General features: G+C 44.3%; 1 protein-coding gene across 1 annotated transcript in view; it reads left to right on the top strand.

Annotated features, from left to right (window-relative positions):
• The window catches only part of DEPDC5 (DEP domain containing 5), a 133438-nt gene extending 112484 nt beyond the window's left edge, over nt 1–20954 (top strand). Inside the window, 9 exon segments of the mRNA XM_030219198.1 lie at nt 4417–4500; nt 8184–8316; nt 10795–10903; nt 11035–11259; nt 16572–16735; nt 18125–18296; nt 18932–18992; nt 19503–19585; nt 20132–20954. Of these exon segments, the coding sequence (XP_030075058.1) occupies nt 4417–4500; nt 8184–8316; nt 10795–10903; nt 11035–11259; nt 16572–16735; nt 18125–18296; nt 18932–18992; nt 19503–19585; nt 20132–20427 (1327 nt within the window). The 3' untranslated portion in view covers nt 20428–20954.
• Nucleotides 20955–22192: the final 1238 nt, after the last annotated feature.

Here is a 22192-nt window from a genome sequence, read left to right as displayed (position 1 = left end):
ATTGTAGACGGAGCTAATATGTATTTTTAAAAAAATCTCATCCAAATCATTCATACTATATCCCCTTCATCTACCATCTCCCTGAACTATGATCCCTCTGTCCTCTCTGTCTCTCAATTCTCTTGCACTCGCTTTGTAGCATAAAACAACCTCCCTTTGTCACTCACTCCAGAACACCACTCCTCCCTGCTTTCTTTTCCCCCATTCCACCCCGTTTCATCCCCTCCCCCCTCCATCCCCACATGCTCTTCATGCCCCTTCTCATGTTTCCCCCTCCCTGACATCATTGTGGTCTGTTTTTAATTTGCCCACCCCTCTCTCCCTCACACAATTTGTCAACTCCGTTAACCCCTCCTCTTCAGTTGGAGACCCATGGCCTGCATTTCTGGTGAAAAGACTCTTCTCTCGCATTCCTCATCTCCTCCCCTTACATTGCCTCAGCCTCTTGAGGGCCAAGTCCCTCCCACCTGAAAACATGCCCTTGTGCGACCCCTCCTTAAAAAACCCCACCTAGATCCCTCACTTCCTTCTAGCTTGTGCCCCATTTTCAACCTTCCTTTTTTCTCAAAGGTTCTAGAAAAGCTTGTCTTTATTCAGCTTGAACAGCATATTGAAAATACAAATATTCTTCACCCTCTTCAGTGCTGTGATGGTGACGAAAGTAGCTTGAAACCCTCCTCTTGACCCTCAGTGATTCCACCTGTTCCTTACTCAGTAGATATCACTCAATTGTCATCTTGTTAGATCTCTCGTCTGCCTTCAACTTGGTAGACCATTCTCTGCTCCTTCACCGTCTTGGTTCTGGTATCATGGTCACAGTTCTCTCTTGGTTTTTCAGCTACTTGTCCGGTCGCACCTTTCAGTTAACGTTCAACCGCACCATTACTACTTCATTTGATCTTCAGTCTGGTGTACCACAGGGTTCCATCCTTGCCCCCTATACTTTTTGACATTTTTCTTTCTCTGCTACTGACCATTATCCAAGACCATGGCTGCACACCTTCCTGTTATGCTGACAACATCCAGATACTTCTGTGTATTATAGATCCATCACAATCCATTTCTCTCCTTAACTGCCTGCAGCAAGTTTCCACTTAGCTCAGATCCAATCTCCTCTTTATCAGTTCCGCAAAATGTGAATCCATTTGTTTCCTCGCTCCATGTTCCCCCCTCCTTACCCCTCCATTTGTTGAGGACCAGCTCCTTCCCTACAAAGATTCCATTAAAATTCTTGGTGTCAGTTTTTAAAAACAAGCTTAAATTTAAACCTCAAATTAATTCAGTCGTGCAGGCCTTTTTTTTTTTTTCTCCATCGTATCTGCTCAGTGCGCCCCTTTCTCCCAATCTCTCTCCTTCGTCCATTCATTCATGCTCTGGTTATATCATACTTAGACTACTGCAGCTCTCTATATACTGTCATTCCCCTCTATTTCAAGCGTTTATAGCTCATCCAATCTACAGTTATCAGACTGCTTCACAATGCATACCGCTTTGATCATATCACCCCTCTTCTCAAGTCTGAGCACTGGCTTTCTGTTACTTCATGCATTACAATCAGATTCCTCACCATGGTTTATAAATCACATTTACCAACCACTCTTGCTTACCTCAACAAGCTGATCCCCTACACTCCCTCCCATTTCCTTCACTCTGCTGATCAAAACCTTCTTTCACTACAGCCACTGTCGGAACTCCACGTGGCCTCTTCCTGGAATACCATGGTCCTAAATTAAGGAACAAGCTAATAAATCCAATCCACTACACATTATGAACCAAACCACCCTATCTGCCTTCAAGAAGCTCCTCAGGTATCACCTCTTCACCCAATCATTTGGCGCAGCTGCTGACTAATTTCTGTCTGCCCCTCTTTCACCATCTTTCCCTTCGCCTGTTTTAACTTTGTAACATAGTAATATAGTAAGTGATGACAGATAAAGACCTGAATGCTCCATCCAGTCTGCCCAACTGTCACACTCATCAATTCATGATTACATCAACAATGAATGTGATGAAAAATACTTGATCGTGATCTTTCTTTTGGCATTTCTGGGTTATAGACCATAGAAGTCCACCCGGCCCTGTCCTTGGAGTTGCTGTCAAAGCCCACCCCAGCCTGTCTATCTTGTCATTTTATGGGACACAGACTGCAAAAGTCTGTCCAGGACTGTCCTCAGGTTCCAGCCACTGAAGTTGCTGTCATAGGCCTTTCCAGTCCATCCTAAATCGGATTGCTATATATGAGACACAGACCGTACAAATCTGCCTGGGACTGACCCTAGTTCATCACAGCTGGAGTCGCCATCTAAGCGTCACTGAACACATCCGCAGCCATTTAAGTTTAGGTTTTTTTATATATCCATTTTCTAATTAGAAATCCTCTGTGTTTATCCCACACTATTTTGAATTCTATCACTGTTTTTGTCTCTACCACTTCTCTTGGGATGGCATTCCAGGGTTTGACCACCCTCTCTGTAAAAAAAAATTTCCTGACATTACTCCTATGTCTAACAAACCAAAACAATCTCTTGTTATAAAAACAGCAAAGTACTTAACGGTACTAGATTCCTGTGAAGTGCAAAAAAATATGTGATAATGAGAAAGGGAAAAGCCTCTGCGCCCACACCTCCACCCAGTATATAATTTTATAGGGTAGAAAGGAAAACCCGTGGGTCAGTTTTCTTCATTGGCATAAAAAAACCCTTATCTCAATTCTCTTTTTGCTTAAAACTTCACAGGAATAGCATCAGTGGATCCAAAAATATGAATTAGAAGTGAACAAAAAAACTTAATTTCTAGAACACTTGTGGAGATAAACGTGCAAAAGGAGTCAGTTACACATCTTCTTGTCCTCTTTGTTTATTGATCATTACTCATAAGTCTACCACCCCACAACCTCAAGTGTCCTCTTGTTTTATCGTTTTCCCTTCTCTGAAAAAGATTTGTTTCTATATTAATAAATTTCAAATATTTAAACGTCTGTATCGTACCTCCCCTGTCCCTTCTTTCCTCTAGGGTATACATATTCAGGTCTTCTAGTGGTTAGTGCAGCAGCCTGAGAACCAGGGAAACTGGGTTCAATTCCCACTGCAGCTCCTTGTCACTTAACCCTCCATTGCCCCAAAATAAGTATCCGTATATAATATGTAAACTACTTTGATTTATAACCACAGGCAGTATATCAAATACCATCCCCCCATCTTCTCATATATCTTTTGGCGCGTTCTTCTGAACTGCTGCTAGTCTTTTTACATCCTTAGCAATATATGGCCACCAAAACTGAACACAGTACTCCAGGTGGGGCCTCACCAACGACTTGTTCAGGGACATCAATACCTCCTTTTTTCTGCTGGTTACGACTTTCTCAGTGCAGCCTAGCATCCTTCTGGCTACCGCTACCACCTTGTCGCACTGTTTTGTTACTTTAAGATCCTCGGATACCATCACCCCAAGGTCCCTCTCCCTGTCTGTGCATATCAGCCTCTCACCTCCTAAGTCATGTGGCTCCCTTGGATTTCTACTCCCCAAATACATCACTCTTCTCTTCTTTGCATTAAATTTTAACTGCCAAACACTGGACCATTCTTCTAACTTTTGCAGATCCTTTTTCGTGATTTCCATTCCCTCCGGGGTATCCACTGTATTACAAATCTTGGTATCATCTGCAAAAAGGCAAACCTTATCTTTTAACCTTTGTCAATGTCACTCACAAATATATTGAACAGAATCGACCCCAGCACCAATCCTTGAAGCACTCCACTACTCACTTTTCCTTCCTTCAAGTGAATTCCATTGACCACCACCATCTGGCATCTGTCTGTCAACCAGTTTCTAATCCAGTTCACTACTTTGGGTGCTAACTTCAGCCTGTCAAGTGAACCGTATTGAAGCCAAGTCAAGGCCATATGGCAGTATATCAAGTGGAAATAAATAAAACTCTTCTTTTAAATTCACGTTGATGTATTCTTCAACTGAGACATCAAGAGGAAATACCAAATGCTATAGTGAAAAAATGGGCTTTTAACTGTGAACAAAATTCCTGATACAACAATTCAGAGCAGAGTAGTAATGGGAGTTGATTCTAAAGAGATGGGCCAAAAAAGAAAAAAGCAGTGATGTGTGGATTCATAGCACATGCACTGTGGACTTGATAAAACCAATTGATGGTCAGTTAAGGAATGAAGGAATATGTGAAGGAGTACGTGGAATGATTAAATTAGACAAGTAAGATGAAATACCGTCACGTAAAGCTCTGAAAGTCAAAGTTATAACTTTGAAGTGAATGTGATATTCTGCAGGTATCCAATGATGTTGATGGAGCAGAGGTGTAACATGATCTCATTTTCTAGCATAACAGCATACATGCTGCAGCATTTTGTAGGGTTTGCAGTTGTTTCAAGTTTATCTTGTTCTCTCTAGCACTTTGCAGATTTCAGGAGGTGCCAGCACACTCACGTCATCCTCGACCCTGGTAGAGATCCTGGAAGCCATGAAGCATCCCACGTATGTTTCTGTTTCACTTTGATTTTTCCTCCTGTTCAGAAGGAAGGGATCCTCAGAAGCCTAGCCGAGATTGGGTGGCAGAGCCGGTGGGGGGAGGTGGGGCTGGTGGTTAGGAGGTGGGGCTAGTGCTGGGCAAGACTTTTACAGTCTGTGCCCTGAAAATGGCAGATACAATTCAAGGTAAGGTATACACAAAAAGTAGCACATATGAGTTTATCTTGTTGGGCAGACTGGATGGACCGTGCAGGTCTTTTTCTGCCGTCATCTACTATGTTATTATGTTACTATGTTACTATATGTTAATTAAGGACCACAGATCTGAATGGAGAAGAAAGCTATGTGAAGTTTGCTTATCTTGCTGTCTCAGCGTCTCCCTTCAGGAAGAGCATTGGGCGTGGAGGAGCTCATTTCTCCTTTATTTATAGCCTCTTCTAGCAAGAGTTGCAGTAGTTGATATAGCAGGAGCCCATGGAGTGGAGGAGTTCACTGCTCCTGCAGTTCCAAGTTTTCCCAGCAGGATAGATTGTTAATTTCCTTAGATGAACAGGTTGTGTCCATCTACCAGCGGATGGAGAAAGAGAAAAAAAAAGTAGTTTCAAGCAATTCACCCCTTAAGGGTATCATGCAGCCAGGAATGATCAATATTTTTCTCTTTCTCCAAGATGATGATAGTCTGATCGTGCAGCAACTCCTTGGTGCTTGTCTGGCAGGTCCTGACTCAGTTTCCTATGGGTGTCTGTTGATCAGTGGCTTACTGCTGTCTGCATTAGCTCTTTTATACTATGAGGTTCCATGCGGAGCCCAGATGACGCCCAGTAGGGCCAGGTCCGTCATCCCCCTAGCTAGGATTACATTTGGTGGTGCCAGGTCCCTCTCCCTTTCCCCCATTGCCAGCTACGCTCCTTTTCTGGGTTTTACTGTACGGGGTGGGATGAGGCAAAAGAAAAGGCAAGATATGGATTCGGCCCTTCTCCAAGCAGCGTGTATTCAATTTCTGTTTGTACTTCTGCAGTTTTCATTGGCATGCAGTAAGTGATGTTTTCATGGGCACTCTCAGATGTTTATGGGAGATAGATTTTGAGGCTTCAGTTTACATTTCCTGCTTCTCATAGTGCCGGCATCCTCGGGGGCGTGATCGTCATGAATCCGGGACACTGGGCAGTGGTCTACTGTCTTATCTACTGCACACAGGTGGCTGTCTCGGGTCTCCAGGGCTGTGCAGGTGGCAGTCTCATGTCTCAGGGGTGGCCCATGCCTCAGAGGCTGCTCAAACAGCATTCTTCTTCTCTGGTACTGCTGATGACATTTATCCGCATATCTCAGGTATTGCACTTGCACCTATTTCCTCTCCTGCACAGGAGCAGAAATTTTTCTGTCTCCTGTGCTGCACAATAGAGATATTCTTAGGCATCTAGTACTGTACTGGGACGGTGTCCTCAAGAGAGTCATTCTTGTGTCCCGGGGTATTGGCAGCCTGTTTCGTGTGCTGCACTATAGAGGTATTGTCATGTCATGTCTCCTGTCTAATCATTTATCGTTTGTTTATTTTACTATACCGTCACTTATTGTCAAGCAAATCAGAACGGTTTACAATTCGAACCATAAAATAATAAATAAATTGAGAAATCCATTCAAAGGAAAGGACAAAAAAAATCTTTCATTTCAAGAAAGCAACAAAGCAATCAGCTAATATATCAATCGTACATAACACAAAGCATTCCTCCTTGGCCTCTGTTCAGGAACCTGTGCATACTTTCATGTCTCATGTACTCCGCATTGTCAGCTTCTCAGATACTCCACAATTCCTCCATTCTTCAGCAGCACCTAGTTCCTATGGGGCTTGTGTTCCATGTTCTATTTCCACACTCTTGTGCAGCTAAGTAACAACAGCTTGCTCGGTTGTACTCTATATTTTGAGTCCTACATGTACTAGATGATGTGATTTCCAGCATCATTGCCTTGCATTATTTTTTGGCTCTTGCCAACAGTATGTCTCCATTGCTCTGTCTCAACTCAGGGCATTCTGGTATGCAACTGGGCCTGGCCATGGGAGGTTTACAGGGCCTCTCATGTTTCCTTCTTTTGCTTCCAGCATGCTTAAGCCAAGGGCAGTGCTTGATATGAGCCCATGAGGTTCTTAGGCTACAACTCCCTCTCTAACAGCTAGTTATTCTGTTACCCTTTCGCTTGGCTGCATACATGGTTGCTTCGGTTACTTGTTGACTTTTTCCATGGGAGGTTTACAGGGCCTCTCATGTTTCCTTCTTTTGCTTCCAGCATGCTTAAGCCAAGGGCAGTGCTTGATATGAGCCCATGAGGTTCTTAGGCTACAACTCCCTCTCTAACAGCTAGTTATTCTGTTACCCTTTCGCTTGGCTGCATACATGGTTGCTTCGGTTACTTGTTGACTTTTTCCAAACAGAGACATTGCAATGTGTTTTATGTTCTGGGCATGTTCATTTGCATGGCTTCTAGCATGGGCCCCTATAGCAAGCAGGTACTTTGGCTGTACAGGCTTTCAAGGGAGGCTGTCATGTATGGCTCTTGCACTTGTCTCCTGGAGGCTCCCTTCCCTGTGGAAAGCTGTCTTCATTGTACTTGTGGTATGGATGACAAGGTTGACTGGTTTGTCTTCTGGTCCCACGGTTCAGACCATGACTTCTTTGGCAGCATTTAGAGGAGGTGTCCTGTCCAGCAGTCACAGTTACGGCTAAGTCTGAGAACACATGGGCTGGACTCTCATTTGAGGCGTCTCCAGGTATGGCGACAAGTTCTCAGCCTTGGATTGGTTACAGGCTGTTGGCATCCATAGTTGCCTATCTGCTTTGCTATATCCCATTCATCCCATTCATCTGGGTTTTTTCATAATCTCCCCTAGGGCGTTCACAAGGAATACCTTGGTCTAGTCTTTCTTTCCTTCGGGGACCCAGTGTTGTTGGTTCGGTTTGTTTGCTACCTCTCTCGTGCCATGCTTATTTACGGTAATCATTCTTTCTTTGGTTATTTGAACTTGCTGCCCTTCTATTATTTGATTCCCGCCTTACTGGAGATACTGCTTTGCTATATCCCATTCATCTGGACTAGTCTGGTATGGACAAAAAAGAAGGAAAAATTATGTTCATACCTGATCATTTTCTTTCCTTTAATCTGACCAGACCAGAACCCCTCTGTGTCTGGTGTTGGTTATTCTCTGTTTTTTTCACAGAAGTCATCCTTTAAGTTTACCTTTTCATCGCTATCGATGCTGTACATCTCCTAAGTCAGTGAATTATCTATGTGTCAGTTGAGCATCTGCCTCTCTTAAGTGTTAAAGCTCAGACCTGGCAGTCTCCTAACCTTTTCAATTTTCACTGTTCTTCAGTGGACACCTTCTGAGCACCATTGCTTGACTATTTGAAATTCTGAACATTCCTGTATGCTTGATACCCTTAAAGGGGCGAGTTGCTCATAACTACTTTTTTTTCTCTGTCTCTATCTGCTGGAAGATGGACTGTGACATAACCCATTTGTCTGGACTGGTCTGGTAGGATTAAAGGAAAGAAAATTATTGAATAGGAACATAATTTTCCATTAGCTTGCCCTGGGGTTTAAAAATGGTTTCTGGTTGAGCATTTGCTTGTGTGTTCTTGTTCTCTTTGGCCTCAGATTTGTCTTTCTTCTGATCTGTGCTGTGGTTTCTTCAGTAGTGGGATACAGCTGCTCTCAGAACAGAAGGGTCTTTCTCCGTACAGCTTCATCAGTGCAGAGGTCGTGCACTGGCTGGTGAATAATGTGGAGTGGGTGCAGACGCAGCTTATTGCAATGGATATCATGCAGGTGAGAGCAGTAGCAGTCATCTTTACTCCTGTTTCTTAATCACAAGTTTCGCTTTCTGTTTCTTTTTTTCTTGACACCTTGGGCCAGATGCACTAAACTTAATGAGCAAGTAGTAAACCCTGGCATGCACTAAAGACTTTTTTCCGACGACGGTAGCAGCTAACGAAAACGGGATGCAGATGAGCAAATTATGTAGAAACCCCATTGTAATGAGATGCACTAAACTTTTCCGATTGCCTTAACGCTGGAAAATTTAACGAGAGGTCTGTACCTCTCATTGGGGCTGCGCAGGAGCTACAAAAGTAAAGATCGGCAAAAACAAAAGTCAAGTGCTCATCAGGGACGTCCTTTATTGGCGTCCTTCACTTACAAACAACGTTCCCCCCCCCCCCCCCACCGAAGATGCTGCGCTGCTCACCCCCCTCCGATGCGGCTCGATCCAGAGGTGCAGTTGAGGGCACCCATTCAAAAAAACCCGCCAATTTTGGCCGTCTTTCCCCCCTCGCAATAATAAAAAAAGTCATTTTTGGCCGTGCTTAACTCAGCTGAGAGACCTGCTGTGATTGGCTCACAGACTTCCAGGTCTCTCAGCTGACTGAAACACGGCCAAAAATGACTTTTTTTATTATTGCAAGGGGGGAAAGACGGCCAAAATGGGCGTTGTGTTTGGCTCAGGGACTTCCTGGTCTCTCAGCTGAGTGAAGCACTGCCAAAAAGACATTTTTATTATTGCAAGGGGGAAAGACGGCCAAATGGACGCCCATTCAAAAAAAAACACCCATTTTGGCCGTCATTCCCCCTTGCAATAATAAAAACGTCTTTTTTGGCAGTGCTTCACTCAGCTGAGAGACCAGGAAGTCTGTGAGCCAATCACAAAGCTAAACGCGCTGTGTCACGACTCCCAACTCATCAGTTCCCTTTATGAGCAGGTTACAGGGGATAGTCATGGGCTCTCTCTTAATAAGAAGAGATTCAGGCTGGGGAAGGAGTTTTAAGATCACTTCCATTGTTATTTGATAACCCTGTAGTTAGGGCTTAATTTCTGGGAGAATGGCCTGGAACATAGTTCTACCACTTCTTTTCAGATTCCACAGAAATGAGTTCATTCTGCCCCAGCCATAGCCCTCCTTTTCAGGTAGCCAATAGGGAAGAGAGGAGGGGGTGAGCCTGAAGCAGAACAGAGAAAATTCACTCTACTTCCTAATTCAGCCCCTCTTCTCTCACTCCTGCTCTTATCTCCACCTGCCCCCTCCCCCAACTCCACAGTTCCACTCCCCACCTTTTTTTTTGTCCTGTCCATTAGTGCTATTCTGTGTGTTTTGTATTTTCCAGTCTGAGGTCTGAATCTTACATACTCACCAGTTTATAACAGTTGGCAAATACCCACCCAGCCTCCAGGCAAAGGAAGAGAGTCTCAAGAAAATTCTGCCATCTGTATTCACATAGATCAAACACTGATCTTACCTTCCCCTCTCCTAGTTACCCCAGCAGCTAAGACAGGAGAAACCTGTAACAGTTGCTGTAATCCTCCTTGTCAGATTCAGCACCTCATTCTCACAGAGCCAATAAAGCAGAACCAAATCAGACCTAGATTTTTTTTCAGTTCTTCTAGCAAGGTCCTTAAATCCACTATGTTGATTTAAGTACAATTTGGAGCAAACCAGTGATTACATTTTTGGTATATATGCCACTGTCAGTTTAGCTGCAGGGATGGTAGGTTCTTATGCGGACAGGTTCAAACTGTCTGCATTAAGTCAAAGACCCCACAGGATTTGCCAAAGTTCTCCAAGTGAAAAGTGTGTGCATATGTCATTTTGAATTGTGCACAGGTACAAAATGTTTGCAGTTACTTGTACTTTCTTTATTTCTGTGTGCTCTTTGCCTGGTTATTACACACTGAAACAGCATCTTTTTATGTATATGTGATCAGAATATAGCACTGCTGCCTTCTTAAGAATATTACAGTAGATTTTTTTTTTTTAATTCCTCCACATTTGCTAATAAACTTTCCCATACACTGGTTAGTCCTTATAGTAGTCCATCATTCCCTCATAGGCCACAGGGGGCACTTCTTCCCTTTCTTCACCAGACACTCCCTTTCATCCATTCTTCAAAGTCTGACTAGAGGTGGAAAAACTTCTGGAACATGAAGCAGAGACCAGTCAGCTCTTCAATTTGGCTGTATAGAGCCAAAGGACCCCTCTCCTAAACAGCAACAGGATCAAAGATCATCCCCTGAGCACTTGCAACTTCTGCTTTTATCACCCCCAGTCATAAAACTAACAGGCTCTTTTCACACTTTTGCTGTGTCTGTTCAGCTCTCACAGCAAATCAGAGAATAAGGCACAAGAGATACAAAATCAGACATGATCAATAAACAAGGAATGAAAAGACTTCTCTCTCCTTTTATCTGTATTTCTGCCTCTTTCATCTCTCCTGGTTTATCTCACTCTGAGATTTTTTTTTTCATCTCCGCAGAAGATGCTAGATGAGCAGCTAATTGTACATGCATCGGGCGAGGCTCTGCGTACCTTCATATACGGCTTCTACTTCTACAAGATAGTGGTGGATAAGGAGCAGGATCGAGGTCAGCAACCTACTGCTGTTAGACAGGAAACAGTGTTAATGAAATCCCTGGAGCTTTTGACACACCTGCGAGTGCAGAAGCATCACTGACTTTGTATTCAAATAACATATATCCCACTTTGTTCTCTGCAGTGGGTCTTCAGCAGTCCAACATCTGGCACACAACTGCAAAGGATGACTTCACGGCCTTCCAGAAGAAGTGGTTTGAAGTGGCATTTGTGGCAGAAGAAACCTTGCACTCTGAGCTGCCGGCTTTCCTGCTACCTTGGTTACCCAGTCGCCCAGCCTCATATGCGAGTAGGCACAGCTCTTTCAGTCGCAGCTTTGGAGGACGCAGCCAGGCCGCCGCGCTGTTAGGTAAATGGAAGAGTCAAATTTTGGCTGGGGGAGTATTGGGAGCAGAGGGAAACAGCTGTTACTAAAAGGCTAACCTGCTGTGAACCCGTGGCAGAGGCTGTATTCTGGCTCAGATGGTTAGTGCTGGGGGGAGGGGAATAGTTCTATACTTAATGTTTTACCTAGGTAAAACACCTGCTTAGGTTTCAATTGTGTATATAGACTACTACTACTACTTATCATTTCTATAATGCTTCTAGACGTACGCAGCCCTGTACATTGGACATAAAGAGACAGTCCCTGCTCGAAAGAGCTTACAGTCTTAAGTCCAGGAAGGACACACTGATGAAAACTTCTGTACAAAAGTCAAATCTGTGGAAAGTTAAGGGTCATCCTCTCAACCTGCTGTTGAATAAATAACAACAGTTGTCTCTGTTTTTGCATGATTCTGTTGGTAGTAGCTTTTACTAAGATTCAAGAAAGTATGTTGGCCTTGCAGTCCATACTTTTGTTGCCAAATAGTACAGTAAGGGAGTAATGTAAAGGATTTTTTCACCAGTAAAGGCCTTTTATAAAATCACCCCAAGGGTTATGCGTGTAATAGGCATATTCTTTTACACAGCCCATACATAGTTGTGTTTTGGGACGGAATTGTAATGGAGCACAAGTGGAATAATGATTTACATCAGTGATTCCCCAACCTGTCCTGGGGAACCCCAGCCAGTCAGGTTTTCAGGATAACCGCAACGAATATACATGCGTTAGATCTGCATGCAACGGAGCCAGCGCATGCAAATCTAACGTCTGTAACCACTGAGGGCAGAATAGGAAAATATCCCTGTGTTTACTTTAAGAAAAGGCTGGAGAAATCAAAAGTAGGATTTTTAGCCATGGAGGAGGGGAGCTCTCAATGTTGCTCCCCAATCAAGGTAGCTCCCTAATCAAGGTAGCCTGGATTTCAATCAGTTTCCTTGGTAACTGGGAAAGGGGTGTGGTTGCAGGTTTGACCAATGAAAGCCCTCGGCAGAAGGAGGAGGTCCAGGAGCACGGAAAGGTGTGGAATTAGAAAAGGATATAGAGAAGGGTGACGAAAATGATAAAGGGGATGGAACGCTTCTGAGGAAAGGCTAAAGGGGCTAGGGCTCTTCAGCTTGGAGAAGAGACGGCTGAGGGGAGATATGATAGAGGTCTATAAAATAATGAGTAGAATGAAATGGTTGGACATGAATCACTTGTTTACTCTTTCCAAAAATACTAGGACTAGGGGGCACGCAATGAACCTTCAAAATAGTACATTTAAAACAAATCGGAGAAAATATTTCTTCACTCAACATGTAATTAAACTCTGTAATTCATTTCCAGAGAATATGGTAAAAGCAGTTAGCAGGGTTTTAAAAAGTTTGGATAACTTCGTAAAAGAAAAGTTCATAAGCTGTTACTGTTTTGGGATCTTGCCGTGTACCTGGATTGGCCACTGTTGGAAACAGGATACTGAGCTTGATGGACCTTCGGTCGGTCCCAGTAAGGCAACACTTATGTTCTTATGTTCCATGCTACCAATCCTGGGGCAAGCAGTGGCTTTCCCCATATCCATCTCAATAACGGACTATGGACTTCTCCTCCAAGAACTTGTCCAGACCTTTTTTTAAACCCAGATAGCTAACCGCCGTTACCACATCCTCCAGTAACAAGTTCCAGAGCTCAATTATTCTCTGAGTGATAAAATGTTTCCCCCTATTTGTTTTTAAAATATTTCCATGTATCTTCACCTGCTGATAGATTATCATAACCCACAAATCTCTGGGTTTGTCTGCTGTGACTAAAGAAAAGAAAATTATCAGGTAAGACATAATTTTTTCTTATGAAATTACCCCACAGGTTATGTGCGTAAAAGTGCACATGCTGACAAAGAGTGTACTTTTATGTAACCCAGGTTTGGCAAGTTTAGGGCAGGGGCAGAGTTTGGATGAAGTCACACATAGGTTATAAAATGTGCCTGCATGCTAGCTTCAGCCCCATACATTTATATCTGCTACTGAGCTGGTGAAAAGGTACACTATCAAATTTAGCCATGATGGTTCTGCTTTTCTGAGGCTGTTTTCCTTGTCATCCCTCCAAACCAATCCAGATGCATGGCTATGTGGTTTCTTAACAGATTAACAAATGGAATGACAAATTCAAACCAACCAACCACACATGCACATTAGCCAAACAATGTCTGAATAACACAGGTGAGCTAAATAATTGATCCATGGTATATACCAAGAATATTCAAGTGACACCTTAAATGGTAAAATCATAAGCATCCCCTGAAGAAGCCTGGAGCGAAACGGCAGGCCACCGTAAGGATGAAGGGGTAAACATTGAGGTTATTGCTATATATGATAATTGTCAATCCTTGGAGAATCTTTATTAGTGAAATGTGATTATAATTTATTAGCTCAGTATAGAGTGGAATGAATACCTTTATTAGAAGGTTTTATATGCAAAGTAAAAATATAGCAGGCAGTTTTTCAGACCTATGGAAGAGAACAGAGTCTGATTTAAGCCACCATAATAAGTGGATTACAAATAACCACTTAAGGTGACAGCGGACTATTAGGGTATTTTCCTCCTGATAGAAATACTCAAATCATTGTGTTATTCAGACATTGTTTGGCTAATGTGTATATGCTGTCCTGCCAGCAGATGGAGCCTGAGAACTACTTAATTAGCATCCTCACCAAACCAGTCCAGGACCTGTGGGTTTATGTCCATCTACCAGCAGATGGAGACTGAGTACAAGATTGTGTGTGATTTACTCTGAGAGCACTGTGCATGTGCACCTCCACTCTCACAATATTTCTCTATCTCCAGCAGGTGAAAGATGGTCCTGTGTGCAGCTCCTAGAATAGTATGGTGAAGTGTGCTCCTGGGCCAGTAGGCTACTGGTGGCCAGTAGAGCAGGGAGCTAAGGATTATTGAGGGCATCCTTGGTGCTTGGGGGTATACACAGTGACTCAGTTTCCCCCTCCCTGTCCTTTATTTGGTTCCTTCCCTTTCACCCTTAACAACAACAAAAAAAAAGACATCAACAGAGGTAAAGGAACAAGGGGGTCAGAGGAGGTCTGGAGTCTTTGATTGGGAGCGACTGTGGTAGGAACTGACTACTCTCTTTTTATCTCTCCTTCCTCCTTACTGGGCAATACCTCTGGGGGCCTTGGTATTATTTGCCTGGAGGCCTGCCCCCCCCCCCCCCCCCTTTTCGAGGTTGGGTGCACCAGCATTTTCAATTCCCGCAGTAGGGTGGCAAGTTGGGTGCAGCTTGGATTCAGTGGAGGTCGGCACAGCTGAGTCTTTCGCTCATGGCAGTGCCAGCTGAAGCTATGAAATGCTGTTTGCTTTGTGGTGCATAGTGCAGTATGGCAGGGCCGTGTTCTTCCTGTCATTCTACAGTGGCAGGGATTTTCAGCCTTGGAGAGGCTATGGCTGACAGTCCCGAATTCGGGGCAGGGAGAAGGTCCATTTCTCAAGGAGGTCAGGTAGCATTGGGGCCAAGCCATGAGTCCCTCTTGGAAACTGGAAGTGGCGACCATTTTGTCTGCCTACAGTTTCTTTGTGGTTGAGGAGGGAAGAGCTGCTCCACCTTCGCAACATGCTAGAGATGGTGATTTGGAAAGGCAGGAGGTGTAGGATCCCTCTTTGGACTCAAGGGGACGTTTCAGCAGTTTGATCCAGATTTTGTGCTGCTCCTCCATCGCGTTTATCAACATATGACAGGGTCTCCCTAAATATTAGGGTACTAGGCTTATGCTTAGTTTGCCTATGCTTTAGTCTAGATCTCTTTGCATCCAGTCCTTTGTTAGTCCTGCTCTGGGTGGTAATGTCTGGCATTGTGCGAGTACCTTTAAATGTGCTAATCTTTATGTTTTCAATCATTTTTATTAAAGTTCACACAATCAGCTGATACATTTCACATTGCATAATTGTTTCCACAATTACTGTTGACATACCATCATATTTGTATTTTATCTTTTTATTCCCCCCCCTAGACTACTCCCCTACCCCTCCCCATTCCTTATCCCCCTTCCTCCCCTTCTATGTCCAATAACAAGCAGAGGCAGCGTGAGCAGCAGCATCTAGGATTATAGGTTCAGTATCTGGCTCCGGGCTGTTGAGGTCAAAGTGTCCCAAAAGGGTGCCCATCTGCATTCAAATTGTTTCCTAGGCTGAGGCTGGTTCGGCACTTCCAAATGTTCTGTATGTAAAAGCATGAGCATTTGAGTTCGCCAGTATTGCAGTGATGGTGGTTTATTCCCCAGCCACTCCTGTAAAATTGCTTTTTTTTGCTACCACTGTATCTCTTTTTACAAAGTCTGTAAGTCCTTTTGGCATGGGCTTGCTTAGCCTTGGATGTCCAAAAAGCAGCTGTGGATCATAGTTTCATCTTCGAGACCAGAGCTCTGTTACTTGCCTTAGTATGCTTCTCCATAAATGTGCTAATCTTTAAAGAATCACCTGCCACCTTGGTTCTGTTAACTGTTTTTAGTTCCACTCAGTTATCATGCCTCTGTGCTCAGGCACTTTCAGGACATTATGGAACCTTGTGAGTTTGTGTTCTTGATGGAGTTTGATTGCATATGTCTGTTCTATTCAGACCTTTGTCCTTCCTTGCGAGACCAGGTCAGGTTGGAGAGGGCAGACACTGGCAGTCATTCCATCTCTAGCTGCTGGAGCTGGGAGCCTGAAGTGTGCTCTTCATTTTCAGATTTCCACAGAGGAAATGCAGTATACTCTCATATTGCATGCCCAAAAATCAGTTTGTTTTTCCTGCCAAAGTCTCACCCTAATGTTTTGTCCAGACAGCCCAGGTGATCCTACCCCTCCAGTACCAGCCCAGAAAATGTAGTTTAAGGTTTAGTAAACAGTGGAAGGTATATGTTCTTGTGGGCTTTCTTGCTCTGGTACTAAACTAAAGAATACTTGTACAGTAGGAAGGAAGTACAGATCTGCTTTCTTCACCTCGTATCCACACCTACCCAAGGGGATCTATTTATCAGGCAGTGTTTGTAGATTCTCGCTGTTATCAATGGATCCTGGAATTGCAGAAACCCCCAATGTAGCTGAACCTGTCCATCAGGGTCTTCTGACCAGTGCTCATCTGTACCGCAGCAGCCAGGATACAGCTACAGAGAATGTCCTGTCCATGTCATCTATCAGCATTTCACTTCCTAGAGCTTGTGCCACATGAAAAAAGGATGCTCATTCCCTCCCTCACTCCCTTGGTTTGGGCTGCAGTACTCTGTGCCTAAACATGAACTCTCCTCTCTTTATATTTTGCTCTCTATTGATAGCAGCCACAGTTCCAGAGCAGCGAACAGTGACCTTGGATGTAAGTAACCGCAGTAACCGACTGGAGTGGTGCAGCTGCTACTATCATGGTAACTTTTCACTGAACGCAGCCTTTGAAGTGAAATTGCACTGGATGGCGCTGACTGCCCCTGTACTCTGTGAAATGGTAAGCATTGGCACTGATTGTCCTCTCCCATATGCCACTAGATGGCAGATATGGCCTATTTACATCCTAGACCTTAAGCTCGGAGCTCTGTATAGAGAGTGGCTCTAATTAACTAAATTAGTGGCAGTGTGGCTAGAACAGAGAGATGGGTGGAGGAAGGAAGATAGGATAGGGTTAACGTAGTACTAGACCAAATTGGTTTAACCTTTGGAGCAAGGGTCCCTAAACTATGGCCTGTAGAACTATTTTTTTTCTGACCTACTAAACTTTTCTGAACCCGGCTGAATGTGGCCTGTGGAGGAAGTGGTAAAGGGAGCAATGCTGACGGGGTTCCCAGGACCACACCAGCCAACAGTGATAATGGCAGTACTGCATGATGGCATCCAGGCCTAGATTCCAAGGGTGGGGACCCTACCCCCCAGCCCACTCGGAAAATTGCAGCAAGGAACCTCCACTAGGTTTTGCAGTGGTTTTAAAATGACATTTCTCATAAAATCTGGAGATCCCTTGCTCTGGGGAACAAATACACTAGATACTACTGGGGGAATTCCATGCAAAACATTTAGAAATTCTTATGTATATAACACAATATAATTGCTGTTTGAGTAATGATTTATAATGTAATGCAGACCCTTTATTACTCAGATGCATCATTTTTAGGTTTTTGCTGTTTTCTCTGTTATAAAGCCTGGCTATCTCTTCCCAAGCTTTCTCCCTCCCTTTGACTTGAATCCCTCCCCAGGCTTGATATTCTCACCCTCGGGTCAATCCTTTGGCTGACTTGTCACTGATTGTCCCCTAGCACATGGTATAACTACCTTTCCCTTGCTCTGCATACACCCAGGCTTGGACCCTGACTCTTCCACCATCCCCTTTCTCCAGCATGCTGTTTCTCTCAGACTCCGCTGTTTCTTTCTTCTCCCTCTCATCCTGTGTGGGCTGGTATTGATACATGGTCAACTTTGTAGCTGTTGTCTTGTAGTCACTGCACCAAATTCTGCAGTGTAAAAGCAGAATTGTGTGTGTAAATTGTACATTGGGTCTAGTTCAGGGATATCCAACCTCTGCCCTTGCCAGATTGAGTTTTCAGGATTTCCCCAATGAATATGCATGAGATCTATTTGCATACAGTGAAGGCAAACAGATCTCATGCATATTCATTGTGGAAATCCTGAAAACCCAACTGGATCGAAGACCGAGGTTGGACAACCCTGGTCTAGTTGCTCTTGCAGTCATCAGCTTGAAGAGTACAGTGGAGGTGCTGAAGCAGCTTAGTGAAATGGAGCTCACTTTCAAGTTTATACCTGTACTGACGTCTCCCCTCGTCCTTTCCTCTCAATATGATGTAATTCTGTTTTCTTCCCCTTACCCTCATGCCACTTTTTGCAGGTTCAAGGCTGGCACCGGAAAGCCACCTCCTGTGGCTTCCTGTTGGTTCCTGTGCTGGAGGGCCCATTTGCTCTGCCCAGTTACCTATATGGAGATCCACTGCGTGCACAGCTCTTCATTCCTCTAAACATCAGCCGTTTGCTGAAGGAGGGCAGTGATAATCTGTTTGACGGTAGGTGCTTGCATGAACCTTATATCTTGACACTAAGAGGCTGAGTGAGGATGGACACTGACAGTGCCAAAAGCACTATTTGCACTGCAGACCCTGCCTTCTGGGCTTGAGGGATTTCCTTGTTATCTGTCCAGAGCCTCTTACTGTACAAAAATAGTACATAAAGTCAAAATGGAGCAGACTGTTTTCAGGGGAGCCAGTGGTACATAAGTAATGCCACACTGGGAAAAGACCAAGGGTCCATCGAGCCCAGCATCCCGTCCACGACAGCGGCCAATCCAGGTCAAGGGCACCTGGCAAGCTTCCCAAACGTACAAACATTTTATACATGTTATTCCTGGAATTGTGGATTTTTCCCAAGTCCATTTAGCAGCGGTTTATGGACTTGTCCTTTAGGAAACCGTCTAACCCCTTTTTAAACTCTGCCAAGCTAACCGCCTTCACCACGTTCTCTGGCAACGAATTCCAGAGTTTAATTACGTGTTGGGTGAAGAAAAATTTTCTCCGATTTGTTTTAAATTTACTACACTGTAGTTTCATCGCATAACTGGGATAAGGCCCCAGCTGTTGGTAAGACTAGGAGAGGTCTCACCCTTAAAAAGTGAGTAAATATTTTCATTTGGGTCTTTTTTCAGGTTTTGACCCTGAAACCTACTGGGATCGCATGAATCTGCTACAGGAGGCAATTGCATACAGGTAAGTGCTGCACATAGCACTTCAGCAAGCACTTTACTTGATCAGGTGTAACTGACACTGTACTGGGCTTCAAAATGTCTTAGCTGCTGCAATTTCTGGGATGTTTCTTTTTCTAGGATAGTAGTTTCCCTCGGGGACCCACAGCCAGTTGGGTTTTCAGGATATCAATAAAAAATATTAGAGATTTACATGTACAGTGTTCATTGCATACCACTTGCTCCTGTATATTCATAGTAGATACAAAACTTGACTGGCTGCGAGTCCTCTAGAGCAGGTTTGGTTTGAGAGCTCTCTGTTCAGCTTATGTTCTGCTGGAGCCCTGCTGGTATTCCAGACTCCCAGGGCCTTGCTGCAGTCCTTCTGAATGTCGTTAGCTTTGCAACTGCCGTAATGCATTGAGGGTCTGATTTACTAAGCTTTTTCCCATAGAGAAAATGGCAGACGAGCCTTAGTAACCAGGCTCATATCATTTTATTAAGATTTATAAGTGGTTCCTTTTTGTTTTTTCAGGTTTGGATTTATTCAGGACAAATATTCTGCTTCGGCGTTTAATTTCCCATCAGAGAACAAACCGCAGTACATTCATGTAACAGGTGAGGGATGCTGAAGCATTAACTAAAATAGAATAGCTAGTGCTGAGGGAGAAATCGAGTTGCTGGCACCTTTCCTATAAACCTTTCTGGTTCCCTCAGCTTTTTGCTCACTCCTTTATGATACTTGCTGCTTTAGTAATGGGGAAAAGGGATGGTAGTTCATATAATGCCTTTCTATGAGTACAGTCCTAATCTTTCCAGTTTCCTACCCCTCTCCAATCTCATCCCTGTAGTGAGACCGTCACGTAGAGACGCCTCTTCCCCCCCCCCCCCCCCCCCCCCCAGTAGATGGTAAATAAAGAACACTTCCCATAGTGCAACAGGATATTGTTATGCTGTTAACAAAATCGTAAGTTTTATGTCAAGCTGTACCTGCTGTACACCACCTTGGGTGAATTTCATCATAAAGTCAGTTAATAAATATGTATGTACATACGAGCTCTTATGGTAGTGGGCTCAGACCTGTCTGAGAGACTGAAGGAATAGGTTTAAAGCTCCAGGTAATAGTACTGCTGAGGATGACTTTCTCTTCCTCCTCCCTCACAGGAACTGTCTTCTTACAGCTGCCATATTCCAAGCGGAAGTACTCCTCTGGACAGCAACGCCGCCGACGCAATTCTACCAGCTCTACCAATCAGAACATGTTCGCTGATGAGCGCATTGGCTACAACTGGGCCTACAACACGTTGCTAACTAAGACATGGCGCTCCAGCGCCACTGGTGATGAGAAATTTGCTGACCGGTTGCTCAAGGATTTCACAGACTTCTGTGCTAACAAAGACAACCGTTTACTGGCCTTCTGGACAAACTGCCTGGATAAAATGCATGCCAGTGCACCATGAAACGAGCACCATGTAGGAAAAGTGGAGAAATGTGCCATAAGCACAGATGCACTTTAAATCATGGACAGTGCTGAAAAGGGTCAAGCCTGTGTGCAAGCACAGCTGCAGGCAGCTGTTAATTCACTATAAGAGCTTGGTGGTTCTGGAATGATTGCAAAGGGTTAAGACAGCTTAGTGGGCTGACTTCTTTCAAATAGCTGATGTAGTTTGAGGTTGGCTATAACTGCAACAAACTAAGCTTAAAGCCAAACCCTGCTGACTGCAGAAGTGGTGGCATAAGCCTGGTGTCTCTGTGCTCATCAGAGACAGGCCAGTGGCCACAGTGCAGTAGAAATATGTTAGAAATGATATGTATGAGAGAGAAATTCAGTAAAGGATTTTATTTTTACTCAAACAAGAAATGGTGTTTTTATCAAGCTGGATCCAGGGTAGAGCTGAATAAGTTCTGCAGATCTCCCAAGACACAGAAGGTAAGAAGTTCCGAGAGAAGAGGAGCTGAGGGAGACAGAGAGGTACATAGAGGAGACCTACAGAGATGTTGTAGAGAAGTCCCACCTCCAGTCTGGTAGCCCCTGTGCTACCTTGGAGGAGGGAGGTCTCCTAGAAGGAGAGCATCACCCTGGTGAAGTAGGAAGTACTCCTGTAGCCAGGACCTGCCCACCAGGGGATGTACTATCCTCTCGCACCGAGGATATGTCTCCAAGTGCTGACCAGAAGGGAAAGGTTAGGACAGCTGTTGTAGTTAGTGATAGCTGGGTGGCTGGTAGATGTGAGGATCGCCTGGTGACTTGCCTGCCTGGTGCAAAGGTGGCAGACCTCACACGTCACCTAGATAGGATTTTAGATAGTGCTGGGGAGGAGCCGGCTGTCTTGGTACATGTGGGTACCAATGACATAAGAAAATGTGGGAGGGAGGTTCTGGAAGCCAAATTTAGGCTCTTAGGTAGAAAGCTCAAATCCAGAACCTTTAGGGTAGCATTGTCTGAAATGCTACCCGTTCCACTCACAGGGCCCAAGAGACAGGCAGAGCTCCGGAGTCTCAATGCGTGGATGAGATGATGGTGCAGGGAGGAGGGTTTTAGATTTGTTAGGAACTAGGCAACAGTCTGGACTTGGGGAAAATCCACTATTTCTGGGATAAGCAGTATATAATGTTTTGTACATTTTTGGGATCTTGCCAGGTATTTGTGACCTGGATTGGCCACTGTTGGAAACAGGATGCTGGGCTTGATGGACCTTTGGTCTTTCCCAGTATGGCAGTACTTATGTGGGAGTAGGTGTACAAATCCCGAGGACTTGCAATACAGGGGGCTTGTAGAGGACCCACAAGAAAGCAGTGGTAGTGCCCTTATGTAGGGACTGTAGTGCAGGTAATGAAGTATACTTAAAGTTTGTTGGCACCTCTAGCCATGGTAAAGAAAACAGTTTATTCTTGAATCTAGGAAAGGGAGAAACACCCCATAGACACCCCCCCAATCCCCTTATGCTCCCTGTCTACCATCTCCAATCTCCACTCACACCATATAGCACCACATCTGATCCCAGTTCTCACCTTGGTTCTCGTCACTCACTCTAGCCATTTCCCATACCCATTTTGGAACCCAGCACTTTCACCACATTTCCTCCCATCTAATCTCTTCTTCAAGTACCCAACTCGCATCCCCTGTGATCCCCTCACTCACAACCCAAAATAACTTTGATTGCCTCACTCTTCTTTGAGCACTTTCCTCATGTCATAACCCAACATAACAGTCAAACCAATGGT

The sequence above is a fragment of the Microcaecilia unicolor genome, chromosome 11, assembly GCF_901765095.1.
Source record: "Microcaecilia unicolor chromosome 11, aMicUni1.1, whole genome shotgun sequence".
Classification (NCBI taxonomy): domain Eukaryota; kingdom Metazoa; phylum Chordata; class Amphibia; order Gymnophiona; family Siphonopidae; genus Microcaecilia; species Microcaecilia unicolor.
This window is presented reverse-complemented; position numbering and strand designations above follow the sequence as displayed.